At 42.1% G+C, this 13064-nt stretch overlaps 1 protein-coding gene across 2 annotated transcripts in view; it reads left to right on the forward strand.

Annotated features, from left to right (window-relative positions):
- Positions 1 to 3850, forward strand: part of Nhlrc2 (NHL repeat containing 2) — a 63838-nt gene extending 59988 nt beyond the window's left edge. For both annotated transcript variants that reach the window (XM_076835052.1, XM_076835054.1), the window contains exon 12: positions 3791 to 3850. In XM_076835052.1, coding sequence (XP_076691167.1) covers positions 3791 to 3836 — 46 coding nt within the window. In that variant the 3' untranslated portion in view covers positions 3837 to 3850. The remainder of the gene's footprint in view (positions 1 to 3790) is intronic.
- Positions 3851 to 13064: the final 9214 nt, after the last annotated feature.

Here is a 13064-nt window from a genome sequence, read left to right on the forward strand (position 1 = left end):
ATAGAAAAAAAGGAATTGGAAAGTAGGACACAACAGACTCCTAATAGCTATATAGAATTGAATTGGGGAAGAAGATAGGGAGGAAGTGGTATTTATTAACATATGCATTTTTGTATGGCTTGAAAAATTACAAGTTAGCAATTTTTTAGAGCAAAATTAGGAACAATCTTACTTCTATTTCCCTTAATTATGGCTTGTTGTGTGCACCCTGGAAAGGTAAACAGGTAAAGAATGGTACAAGAAAAAATGGAAAAAAATAAATGCTTATTGTCTGGGGCTATGATGGTTATGATGAATATGTGCAAGAAAAAAATTGCAGAATGAGAGTAGACTTGCCCCATGGCATAGTGTCACATCCAGGATGTGCCAGCTGACCTGACACTGTCACTTGACAACAGAATGACCTTGAGCAAATTACTTCATCTCTATCCATATACACTTTCCTGTCTATACAACTGGATGTTACTAACTGTACAGAATCGTGACCATGTCAAAGAAGCACTCAACACAACGACTAGATACTAGTAAATGCTCAAAACATTGCAAGATCACACCTGCTGTAGAGAGAACTTTCTGCCAATGAATGTCTCAGACAGTCCGTCAGGTGATCTGTAAGCATTTGTCACATGGGGCCAGGGTGTGGAACTGGATGACCTGAAGTTCTGAGCCATTCTAAGGGTATGTTGTGCAATATATAAGGACAAATCTGTTTAGGTGCATTCCAACATGAATTTGTTTTTTATGCCTAAGTCATAACGTTAGAAACTAATCAAGTAGTACACTTACACAGAAGTTTACAGGACTCAGAGAATTATTTTAAATGCTTTTAGTTAACCAGATTCAACCTTGTTAGTGGCGATAATTTTGTGTAACTCCAATCTAGCTAATTTAACTTACATTTTGAACTCCTAACTAGGTCAGGACCTTCAGACTTGGAAGAATGTTTTTAAAAAAACCAATTTGGTATTCACTTCCCTCTCCCTCTTTTTTTATGAATAGTCCATGAAAACCTTTGAGATAACCTTTTGAGATATAGACCCTTACTTAGGCCAGGCACAGTAGCACATACCTGTAATCCCAGCAGCTGGGGAGGCTGAGGCAGGAAGACTGTGAGTTCAAGGTCAGCCTCAACAATTTAGCAGGACCCTAAGCTACTCAGCAAGTCCCTGTCTCTAAATAAAATATTAAAAAAGGGCTGGAGATGTGGCTCAGTGGTTAAGCACCCCTGAGTTAATCCATGGCACCAATAAATAAATAAATAAAACCTTACTTAGAATATTTTAAAACTCCATTAAAATAAGATCTGTAAAAAGTATCTGATACACAATAATCATGTAATATTTTATAGAGTTGTAACTTTAATCTTGACAATTTTCTAAAGAATATATTTCTCTTTGAGCTTTTTTTTCCCATGACACACAGATTACATCCAGACCTTATAATGTTCTGGGCTGGTTTCTCCCCTGTTCAGCTGGTCAGGGCAGAGGCAGTCAGGGAGCCTCACCGACTGACAGGCAGCTCTTTCCCAGTTCCTCTGACCTCTGCCTCTAGGCCTGTGAGCTGCTGTCATCAGCACCCAGTACCTGATTATTTTCCAAGAAGGGATAAACCCCTCAAAATAAAATATGGGGTTGTTTCAAGTGAGCTTTTAAGTCGGTTTTAGTAAAAATAAAATGGGAATGTCTTTCACATGAAGGAATGCTCTACTTCATCTTGCTGTTCGCCACGGCACTTTCAGTTAACTTAATTACAACAGGATTTAGCTTTTTTAGCTTGAAGATGTCCCTATAACTTTTAAACACAGCTCTTGTGAGATATATGTACACACACAAATTGTGTGGACATGCCCAAATTTTATATATGTATAGTGTGTGTGTGTGTCCAGCTGCACTTTCTAGTCTCCCCTCCTTGTGCCTCTGAAGTCAGATTCAAGCCATTCTTAGGATGTAATGTTAGTAAGTAGTAATTATCTAATCAAACTTTGTAAATGATTTTAAAATAGGTCGAGGACATTTTAATTTCAGTTGCTAAGAGAAGCCAGTGGGTCATATTGCTGTTATGTGTCTGCTCTTATTTCCCCTTATTGAAGCAATCACTAAACTGCCCCTGGCAAAGTGGGAAAATCTCTCAGAAAGGCTAAGTTCTCTTTTCCTGCCAACACACAAGAAGCTTTCATTTCCTTTAATAGGTTTAGGATTTTAATTGGAGTCATCCCATTCAATAATATCTATCTCTTTAATTCTATATTTAGCGTTTTATTTGAAATGTCACCACAATCAAGTCCCTTATTAGAGTAGACAAGATAAGGAGGACAAATATTTGAAGTATAGCTTATCTTCCCATCCTGGAAAGGGAAGAACAATGGCTTACCCAGTTCAGGAAGCTGACATGACCTCAGAATGCAAGCAATGCCGGGCCTAATGAGGTTGTTTACCCCGGCCCCCGTCTTTGGGCAGCTTTACCCAAGTCACCCTTGCAGAAAGTCCCGGAGGAAAAAACAGCTGCCTGTATTTGTTTAACTTTGGGGAGGAAGAACAGAATGATCACCCACATGGCCAACAATCTTGTTTGGTTTTCTTGCACCTTGCTATTACAAGCTTTAAGACATGCTCCGGTGTTTTCACTGTGGGTATCACGGGTGAAAGGTACAACACTGAAGTCATTTTAGTAATTCCTGTTAATGAAGTAAGTGCCTCTTGAATCCTACCACAGTGCATGAAGGGAGAGACAGGCTGCAGTTTAGCACTGATGAGATTAGCCATGGAAAGATAAAGATCTATGGAAAGTACATATTCAACTCTCTAGCAACCCTGCCAGGAGATGAGTCCCCGCGTCTAATCTATGTACCTTGCTCTGCATCGCTAGCATCCCACGTGTTCAATGAACACGGCTACTAGTTCTTTTTATAACTTTAGCCTTCTGATTTCAAAGTTAACCACTCCAGTTTTTAATATGTTTTTCAATTCAATATTAATTCCCCACATTTTATGCCTGCAGTGTCTCCTTCCCCCGTCTTCCGTTTGGTTAGTCCTACCCAATCTGTTCACAGCCAGCTGAAGTTATGAAGTCAAGAATTAAACAACACATTCTGTGAAAAGAAGGATGACCAGTCATGGATTAAGGCATACTTAATGTCACATCACACGGGTGGCACACAAGGACCTCTGAGCTCCCTCTTTCCAGTGAATAATCATAACTAGTGAAGAATATTTTTAAATGACCATTTAAAGTCTCTGGAAATTGTTCCAAGAGCATGCAGCAAATGGAACATTTATTCAAGAAAATCTTAAGTCTCAATAAGAGCTGTGGGAGTCCTGAGCCCTGCCTCCCGCCCCTGCCCCAGGTCAGTGTAATGGAAACTCCACGCAAGTGAGGCCAAGAAGGTGGGACTTCCTCCCCCTGAGTTCCCAGGAAGGGAAGGCTCCTGGAGAACTAGTCCTTTCCATAAAGACGAAAATGACTGAAAAAGACTCAAGAAGAAATAGAAAGTCTGAATACACCTATAAAAATAAATAGAATCACAACTTTAAAACAAATTCTTCTAAACATTTAAATAAGTAATACCAATTCTCCACAAAATACTTACAAAAAAAAAAAAAAAAGCACAAAATACTTCCAATGCGTTCTATGAGCCTGATACCAAAATAAGACAAAACATCTCAAGAAAACTGAAAACCAATGTCTCATGAGTATAGATGCAAAATTTCCTAATAAAAGTATTAAAATTATATTTAGCAGTATATAAAAATAATTATGACTGCTGTTTAATAAAGGCTTTGGTCTTTTCCAGTGTTCTTGGCATGAAAACTTCAAAACCCTTGGGATTCCTTGAGTGATAGAGATGTGTTTGTTATTTATGAGTTTCTGAGATCGCACCTGGATTTATACCAACGAAATGATTCACTGTATGTCCCTAGAGGGCTTCTGGATGGGAGCTGGGAAGACCCACTCCGTGATTAGAAGATCTGGATTTTGAGACATGCTATCCCCCTGACCTCCTAAACTCCAGGGAGGAGAGGAAGGATCTAGAGGTGGAGGTCAATCACAAGGCCAGTGTTCAATAAATCATGCCTAGGTAATGGAATCCCTGGATGCAGTCAATAGGGCGTCCTGCTTGGTGACAACATGGATGTGCAGGGAGGGGACGCTCCCTGATTCTATGAGAAGAAAGCACAGAAGCTGCATCCTAGACCTTTCCAGACCTTACCTTACATGGCTTTTGTTTGGCTATACTCATAGGTTAGCATTTTCCTGAGTTCTCTGGATTGTTCTAATAAATTATCTAATCCAAGAAGCTCATGGGGACACCGCAGGTTGGTAGCAAGTTATTCAGAAGTGAGGGCAACTTGTTGTGTATCATACCCTTTACCTTGTAGGACGTGAATTAACTTTGGTGGGTTCATGCCAGAGTTGAATTGCAGCACACCAGCTGATGTCAGAACTATGTCCAACTGGGATAAACTGTAGGTCAGCAGAGTTGATTAAACATCCCAAAATCAATTAATAATATACCATATCCATAGAAACCAATTTTTCCCTGGAACCTCAGAGGTAGTGTGGTCCTACCAACACCTTGAGTGTGGACTTAGAACCTCCAGAACTTAGAGGAAAAAAAAAAAAAAAACAGAAACAAACAAACAAAAAAACACCTGGGGCTGTGGGTATAACTCAGTGTCGAAGTGCTGTTGCCCAGAAAGTATATGCAAAATGCCCTGGGTTTGATCTCCAGCACTGCAAAAAAAAAAAAAAAAAAAAAAAAGTTTTTTAAGTCATCAAAGTACCACTATTTGTGGTACTTTGTTACAGTAGCCCTAAGAAACTATTACAATAACTATTTAAGTCTATGCAAATATTTACTATATTTTAAAATACACAATCCAATATTAAATTCTAAATTACTTATACTAGAGTTTAAATTTTGTTTCAAAAATATTGTTAGAGATGTCCCAATCCTATAACCATTGTTAGTATCAGTGAATTAAATCATATTCTCTTTTTTAATATCAGATTCTCTAAATAATAATTATATTTGTTTCTTATTGTAAAAAATGCTTATGAATTTAGAATAAAATCTGTATTCTTTTTCCAGTCCAGATACATTTTTTTAAAATTTTAAGCATGCTGAATTTACTTATTAGTTCTAGCAATTTTTTGATAGAGTGTTTAGGTTTTTCTCTCTATGTGATCATACCATCTACAGAGACAATTGTACTTCTTTCCTTAGGATTAAGATGCCTTTTATTTCTTTTTCTTTCCTAATTGCTCTGGCTAGGATTTCTTGTACTTCATTAAGTAGAAATGAAAAATTGTCCTCTATATGTGTAATAAGAATTGTAATGCATTCCTCTGTCATATGTAAATTTTAAAAATTAATAATAAAAAATAGAGTAATGTTTCTTTAAAAAAAAGTGTGTTTTTGTCTTTTTCTGATCTTAGAGAAAAAGCATTCAGCTTTTCACCATTAGGTATGTTGTTACCTGTGGTGCTTTTCTGTTGAAATTTATTATTTTCATAGCTAGTTTGTTGAGAGTTTCTATCATGAAAGGATGTTGAATTTTCTTGATAGCCTAGATTCAGAAATAATCTAAATGCCTATGATAGATAAATGGATTTTAAAATGTGATATGTTCATACAATGGAATATTATTAGGCCTTCAAAAGAGAAGGAAATCCTGGCACTTGTGACAACATAAACGGACATGTAGGTTATTATAGTAAGTGAAAAAGCTAGATACCAATAAACCAATACTTTACAATCTCACTTAAATCTGGAATCTAAAATAGCAAAACTCACAGAAGCAGAGAGAATGGTAACTACCAAGGGCTAGTGGGAGGGCAAAATGTAGAGATAGTGGTCAAGAACACTTCAGTTATGTAAGATAAGTAAATTCTGGAAATGTAATAAACAGTATGGAGATGACCAGTAGTGCTGGCTGTCCCCTTGAAATTTGCCCAGAGTAGATTCTACATGTTCTCACCACCAAAAACAGGGGAGTAACCAGGTAAGGTGAAGGATATATTAATTAGTTCGATGTACGGGTACTTATCAAATCTACTTCTATACCTTATATACATGCAATAAAACAGATACTGAAGTTCAAAATAAAGTAAGAATTTATTAGACAAAAAGCATTGTTTTCAAATGTCATTGGCACATTTACTTATTTTTTTCTCATTTTCTGGCATTGTCTGGCTTGGGCAAGCTAGTACTGCAAATACAGTCTTTTACTCAACTAAACGACATATGGTAACCAGATTAAAGATTAAGAGGGTGACATAAAAACTGGTCTTTGTCAAAGGGCTATTAGCTTGCCTTTCCCTAACCTCAAACTTTATTCCAAATGAAGCTTTATCCAAATGCACAGGCGTCCCCAAAGTTAAACAGGCCTAGAGGAAAGTCATGAGCATTTTCCCGGAATGCCTTCTTTTTAAATATTTCTGTAGAGACCATAATTCTGTGGGGGGTAGAAGGAAGAAAGATTTTAAGGGCAAACTTAGGCCACTGAAAGACAATATTTTCTCTAAGAATATGGATCGTCCTGAAGGCACAGGAGCATCTCTGCTGCTCTTAGGGTAGTGCTGGGGGGAGGGGTGGCTGCCATTTGTTTTATGAAGGGAAATCCAACAATGGTCTGTGTTTTGGGAAACTCTTGATTTTATTTACTAGAGGGCAAAGAATAGGTGCAAACAATGGTAAATAAGGGCCGGGCCAAAGTAAATTCAATAGCTGGGTGAAAACTCCCTTTACCCGGGTTAAAAGTTCTCTTGGTCTGGAGTAGAACTTAGTGGTGGAGTGCGTGCCTAGCACACAGGATACCTGGGTTTGATCTCCAGCATGCGACCGCGCGCGCGCACACACACACACACACACACACACACACAGTTCTCCTGGATATTTCATGTCTCTACAACAGGCACCGACCCCTTCCCTAAACTCTTACCTGAAAAATTCAGAATCTTGCCTAAAACCGTGAAGAAGAAGGGCTAAATTCAACAGAAATACCTTTCCTTTTGTTTCCTGGGTGCCTTCAACTTTATAAGATATGATAGATGAGCTGGGCATGGTTATCCCAGCTACTGGAGAGGCTCAGGCAGGAGGACCACAATTTCAAGGCCAACCTCAACAACTCGTCGAGACCCTGTCTCAAATTTTAAAAAGGGTGGGATGTAACTTAGTGGTAAAGCACCCCTGGGTTCAATTTCTAGTACCAAAAAAAAAAAAAAAAAAAACTAACTTAATAAAGGAAGATATGATAGATGCTTTTTATATCTGTATATATATTTATACACACTTGTCACTGTAATGGCAGTTGAGTTAATATTTTGGTAAAATGCACAATGAACTATGTGGTTTTGTGAAAAGAACCCAGAATAATGGCTTTTGTCCAAATCCAGTCCAGAGCCCTGGCCTCCAGGCTCACTCAGAAAGTCAAAGTCAAACCTGAGCCTCACTTCCTCGAAGTCACCTCCCAGCTGCCACTCCCCCAGCCCGGCAGCCTCAGCAATTCAGGTTGCTGAGTGGGCAGAATAATGCCCCCCACTAAAGACGTCTGCAGCCTGATACCCTGGAGCCTCGGAATACGTTACCTTATGTGGTATAAGAGACTGCAGATGTTATTAAAGACCTTGAGGTGGGGGATCATCCTGGACAATTGGGGGGTCCCAATGTGATCACAAGGGTCCACAGAAGAATGAGAGAGATGGGAGCAGAGCAGCTGAGGCTGGAGTACAGCTATTGCTGCAAGGGACCACAAGCCATGGAACAAGGGTTACTTCTAGTAGAACTGCCACCTGAGGTGACTTGGTCTCCTGACCTCCAGAACTGAGACAATAAATCTCTGATGCACTAAGCCGCTACATTTGTGGTAATTTGCCATAACAGCAAAGAAAACCAATGCAGATGGAAAGTTCTGGTTTAAAAAAGGAAGGGCAGGAGGGAGAGAGGGAAGAAGGAAAAGCAAAGCAGGCCTCTCTAGTCTTGGCCCAGCAAATGTGTAGAGTATGTTGTGTCAACCTAATTAACAGGACGGCTGTCCTGAAGAAGCCCGGCACCAAGCCCTGGGCAGATGGCCTCCACTCACTCCTGGATGGCCTGTCAGAATCCCAAAGTCTGTGTTCTTTTACCCCCATCCTCCATTACATAGTTGTGCCACTTAGAACCTTCTATTCAACTCCAGCTCTTAGCCCGTTCAATAAACGCTCCTTTCTTTTAAACTTGAGTCTTTTATAAAAAGAGTAAATACATGAACAATTAGGAGTGGGAGGAGCCCTCATTTGGGGGATGGGGGTGGTGAGCACATCAGAGCAACAAAGCCTGGGGCTCCTGCAGCTCCTTCCTCGGTGTCCTGGGAGCTGGGGAGCAGCTCAAGCCAGACAGCTTGTTCAGGGAGTGAATCATGAGCGGGCAGGTGGGGGAGTCATTCTTCAAATTGATGCTCGGGGTTTGCTCCCAAACTCTTGATCTGTTTACATGGCACTTGAAGATGTTATCTATATCTTGACAACTAAGCGATCCTACCAAACTTGCTACTTAAACGGTGGCCCATTTTCAAGCTTCACAAAGCAGTTTCCTCATCTAAAAAGGATAGAGAAGGGCATTTGATTTTTAAGAGCTTCCTGTGTCGGGGCAGGTGGGCTTGGCCTGAGAGAGACGTCAGGAAGAAAGAGCAGCCTGTGCTCCCACTGAGTCACCTGAGAGGACCAGACTCCACTGGAGGCGAGGATGCTCCAGTTGGAAGTAAATATGGAAGGTTCCAGAACTCTGTGTAAAAGACCTTCCATCACTCTGATCAAATGATAGGTAAGCTTTGTGGGCCATCTGGATAAAAGCCAGAGGTTCACCTGAATTTGTTTTTTCACCAAGTAGTGAAACCCTCCCCCGCCCCCGCTCCACTTAACCCCCATGCCCATGGGCCTGATGGTGGGCAGCAGTGCTGAAAGGCACGTGCCCAGCGAATACCTGTGGAGTCAAAGCCGGCACCAATGTCACCCCAGTGCATGGCTGGGAGGGGTCTTTCTCCTGGGCATAAATATCTGGGAGGAAAGGCACATCTTGCCGTGGGCCTTTTTGCAAGGTAGGTCTCATTGGATGGCCCAACACTGTCAACTACAGGCTTTGTTAACCCCCAAAGAGAAATCCTGGCTGGTGGACGCTGGTTGTGGACTCAGGAGCCCAAGAGACTGTGGGGACCAACTAGTTGAGACATCACCTCTTGAGGGGAAAGAGGTCCTTGGAGTCTCACGTATCAGCAGTGCCACTTCAGTGACCGCTGTGGTCTGGATGTGGCCAGAGTTCACACATGGATGATAAAATCCCCCTGCAATAGTGTTAGGAGGTGAGTCATGAGAATCCCACCCGCACAAATGGGATTGGGGCCCTTATAAAAGAGCATGAAGGAGCTCCTGTACCCCTTGTGAGGATGCCACAAGACGTCACCACCCATAAAGAGCAAGCCCTCTCCAGACACAGAATCTGCTGGCACTTTGATCTTGGCCTCTGGAATTGTGAGTGATAAATTTCTTAAATTACCCAGTTGAAGGCATTCACTACAGCAGCCCTGTTTGAACAGACAGCGACAGACGTAGAATCCAGGTGTCCAGAAAACCCAGTCCAGTCTCTTTCCCCACAGGGACACCAGCATGGTCTTATTTATTGTACCACAGGTGCCTCGAAGGCTGCTCAGAGACTCACACTGCCATTTTCTCACCCTACGGATCAGAAAAAATTGGAAAAAATTACATCCTTTCATCTACTGTTGACTTTGCCTGAAGACTGATAAAATGTTTCTGTACCCATAACAAAATGCTCTTGCTTCCCGTGAGATTAAATCTCTTATTTACTTAGGGCTTAAACCTGAGCACAGCAGGAGGTGTCTTTGTCATCTGGTTTCCTCCTAGGAAGGGTGGCAGAGAGAGAGCCCAGGGACCCTTTCAGATTCTGACGTTGACCGTTTTGTGCCCCTTTTCTCAGAAACCCCTGGATGGCCGCAGATGTTCTTTACAGTACGTGCCCAGCCCTGTTATAAGTGGCCATGTGCATTTTGTCCTCCTCTCATCACAACATCACCAAGAAGTGAAGATTGCCATTATTCCCACTTACCAGTGAGGAAACAGAACCCAGGAGAGGTGCGTGGCATGCCCCCAGCCACCCCTCCCCCCAGGGCTGCAAGCCAGGGCTCAAACCCAGGTCTGGCCAGGTCTGGAGCTGCTGATCCTGCTTCATCGAGGACAACCAAACGCTTTTTATAAAGTGTCACCCGAGGTAGAATCTGGCATATTTTGGATCAAGATAAACTATAAAAAGATCATAGAAGGTAATGTTAAAACTGCCTATGAGAATGAATTCAAAACACTTCAAAGTCCTTCAAAAGACAAATGACGTATTAATTACCAAAGTTATTTTTCCCTTTGAGCAAATCCCAAAGAGACCGTCCTCTCCAAGCAATTTAGTATTGCTCTAGGTCGAAAGTAATGAAACCACATTCCCTTTAAAATAGTCTAATTCTGACCTTGCATGCATTCAGGCCAACCTTGACTTCTTACCTAAAAGACTACTTTCGTTTATTAAAATGCAAAAAGAAATTGTAAAGAGCAAGGAATAGACTATCAACACATCAAGAAGCCTTCAGAAATAGACTCACTCACGTAGAGTTAGAAGAGGGCATAAGGAAACCACATCCAGTTCTCATTAAAGTCTCTAATTGTCCCCACCTACAAATATCAGCCTCAAAAAAAAAAAAAAAAAAAAAAGCCAGATGTCTTCAATGCCCAGGCCAGGCATTTATTTCTGTTTGTCATCCAAATGGGTCCTTTCTTTGATGTCCCTTTCTGCTGCACTGGGCAGGTACAATGTAACTTAATTTGAGGCTCAGCCTGGTTTTTAATAGCAACTCCAGATAATACTGTGGCTGTACTCGACAGTCAAGATTAGGCACTGGAAAGCCTTCTTACATTTCATTTGAAAATTGATCTACGGTGCTTTCTCATAATCCTCATTACAACTACTGGGAATTGAAAAGAGTGGGATTGCTTTGCATTTGGAGGAGAGGGTAGGCTGATTGGTGGGAGGCTGTGTTTCCAGGCTAAAGCTATCTCTGAATGCAATGCTCTCATTTAGCCTGACCCCGTGAAAAAGAAAAGGGGAAGGGGAAGGAGAATTTAACTGGAGAACGAGAAGATAGACACCCGCCATTCGGGCAGTTTAGGGTCCTGAGATCTGTCTGCTGATGTGCTTCTAATTCAGGGCAAGAAGGGGTGGGAGACGTGGGCTGGTGAGAAAACGAAAAGCACATTTTAAGCCAGGAAGAGTTCCGAAGTCTTATTTCTGCTCAGTGGTTGCAGAAGCCTTAAAAATCACTGCAGTGCTTGGGAGAGTGGGCAAGGGGGTGACGCAGCAATATCCTTGGGACTCTAGGACTTAATGCTGCCTTGGGCCCTAGGACTGTCCCTGCAGCAACCAGGATCTACCCACGAGGAGCTAGGGGCTCCAGGCTCAGAGGTCCTTGAAACCCTGCCTGCAAATGCTGGGCAATGGGGTGAGGTGGGGCGGCCACACCCTGGAAGCATCCAGATGTGAAGTTCAGGGAGGAATCCTTTTAAGACTTGGAGGTCCAGGCCAGTGTCCTCAGGACACTGAAGAGGCCAGCCTGAAAGACACAGCAAACCAGGACATCCCCCACTGGTCTCATCAACAGAACTCGGAGGGATGTGATTTTTTTTTCCTTTATACAAATCCAAATAGCTTTAAAAAGAACATTTTTAAAAGAATGCCTGGGAATGCAGAACTCCCCTGGAATCTGGAACCGTGGAGTAGAGTGTGACTGAGTGATTGCCATCATGGGAGCAGGTCATCTCTGAAGAAGCCTCCTTCAGATGATGGGCTTAAATCTGGACCTGAACTGAGTATTTCCACCTCCCGCCTCTCACTAGAGCAAGAGAATTGAAAGTTCATAGAAGGGGAACATCCAACTCCTTACTACGCATATGGCTCCAAGTCTCATTTTCTCTTTTGTTTAGGAATCCTCTGCAATATCATTAATCCTGGCAAAGCTAGTGATATGGTAGTTATGCAAAATGTTCATAAAATCACTTAGTCCTTAATTTTTCCTCTTTCTTCCTTTTGAATTAACTTTCAAAAAATTTTTTTTCCTCAAACGTCTCCCACTGCAGGAAAAAATGTGACAACCCCTCATAAGCCTGCATGTTTTGTGACAGATCTGTGATTATATTTAAGCAGCCTTGTCAAGAGACACACAAGCTTTTTCCATTGCCTTGCTTTTAAAGAGGGCAGTGAACTCACCCGCTGTCCTAATGAGGGCTTTCTGCACCTCAGGAAAGGGGGAAGGGAATGGGTGGGACTTAGAACAGGTGGTGGTTATCATTAATAAACAAAAGCAAAATAAATAAACACTCCAAGCTGCCGCGTCACCAACGGTCAGTGTGGACCTCACTCTCCAGGGAATTAAAGCAGGGGAGTAAATGGTCCAGATGGGTAGATGCCATGGTGGGGGTGGGAGCAATGCTCCTGGGATCCAGAGGACCCCAAGTTTTGTTCCGGAAGCTCTGGAATGCAGCTGTCAGTGGATGCGACAGGAAGGCAGATTTTGTCTGATTATGGAGAAGAGCTTCACAACAATTAGACATGTCTGTAAATGAATGGACGGAGGAAAAAACCCATTGTATTCTCCATCACCGGAAATGTGCAAGCCCAGGCCCGGTGATCATCAGGCAGCCAGTGTGTGGAAAGGGCCTCTCCTTGGGTTGGTGGCTGAACTAGATAACGAAAGGCCTGGAGTGTCCTGCAGCTCTAGGGATCCATGATGCCAAGCTTTATGGATCAATAACCCATTCTGGGCCGTAGTTTCTCTGAGATGTAAGGTCCTTGGCCCAAAATAGGCTCTCTTAGGTCCATCCCAGAGTGAGTATGAATTGTGACCTGGAACACAGGCTGAAGGTAACGCTTGCCATCTGATCCAGAAAGGATCATTGAACTCCTCATCCCTGCTCCAAATGCTTTCCTGTAATCCACAGGCGAGATGGAAGTGGGGGGAAACAGCCCCCCAAGT

The sequence above is a fragment of the Callospermophilus lateralis genome, chromosome 15 (assembly GCF_048772815.1).
Source record: "Callospermophilus lateralis isolate mCalLat2 chromosome 15, mCalLat2.hap1, whole genome shotgun sequence".
Lineage (NCBI taxonomy): Eukaryota > Metazoa > Chordata > Mammalia > Rodentia > Sciuridae > Callospermophilus > Callospermophilus lateralis.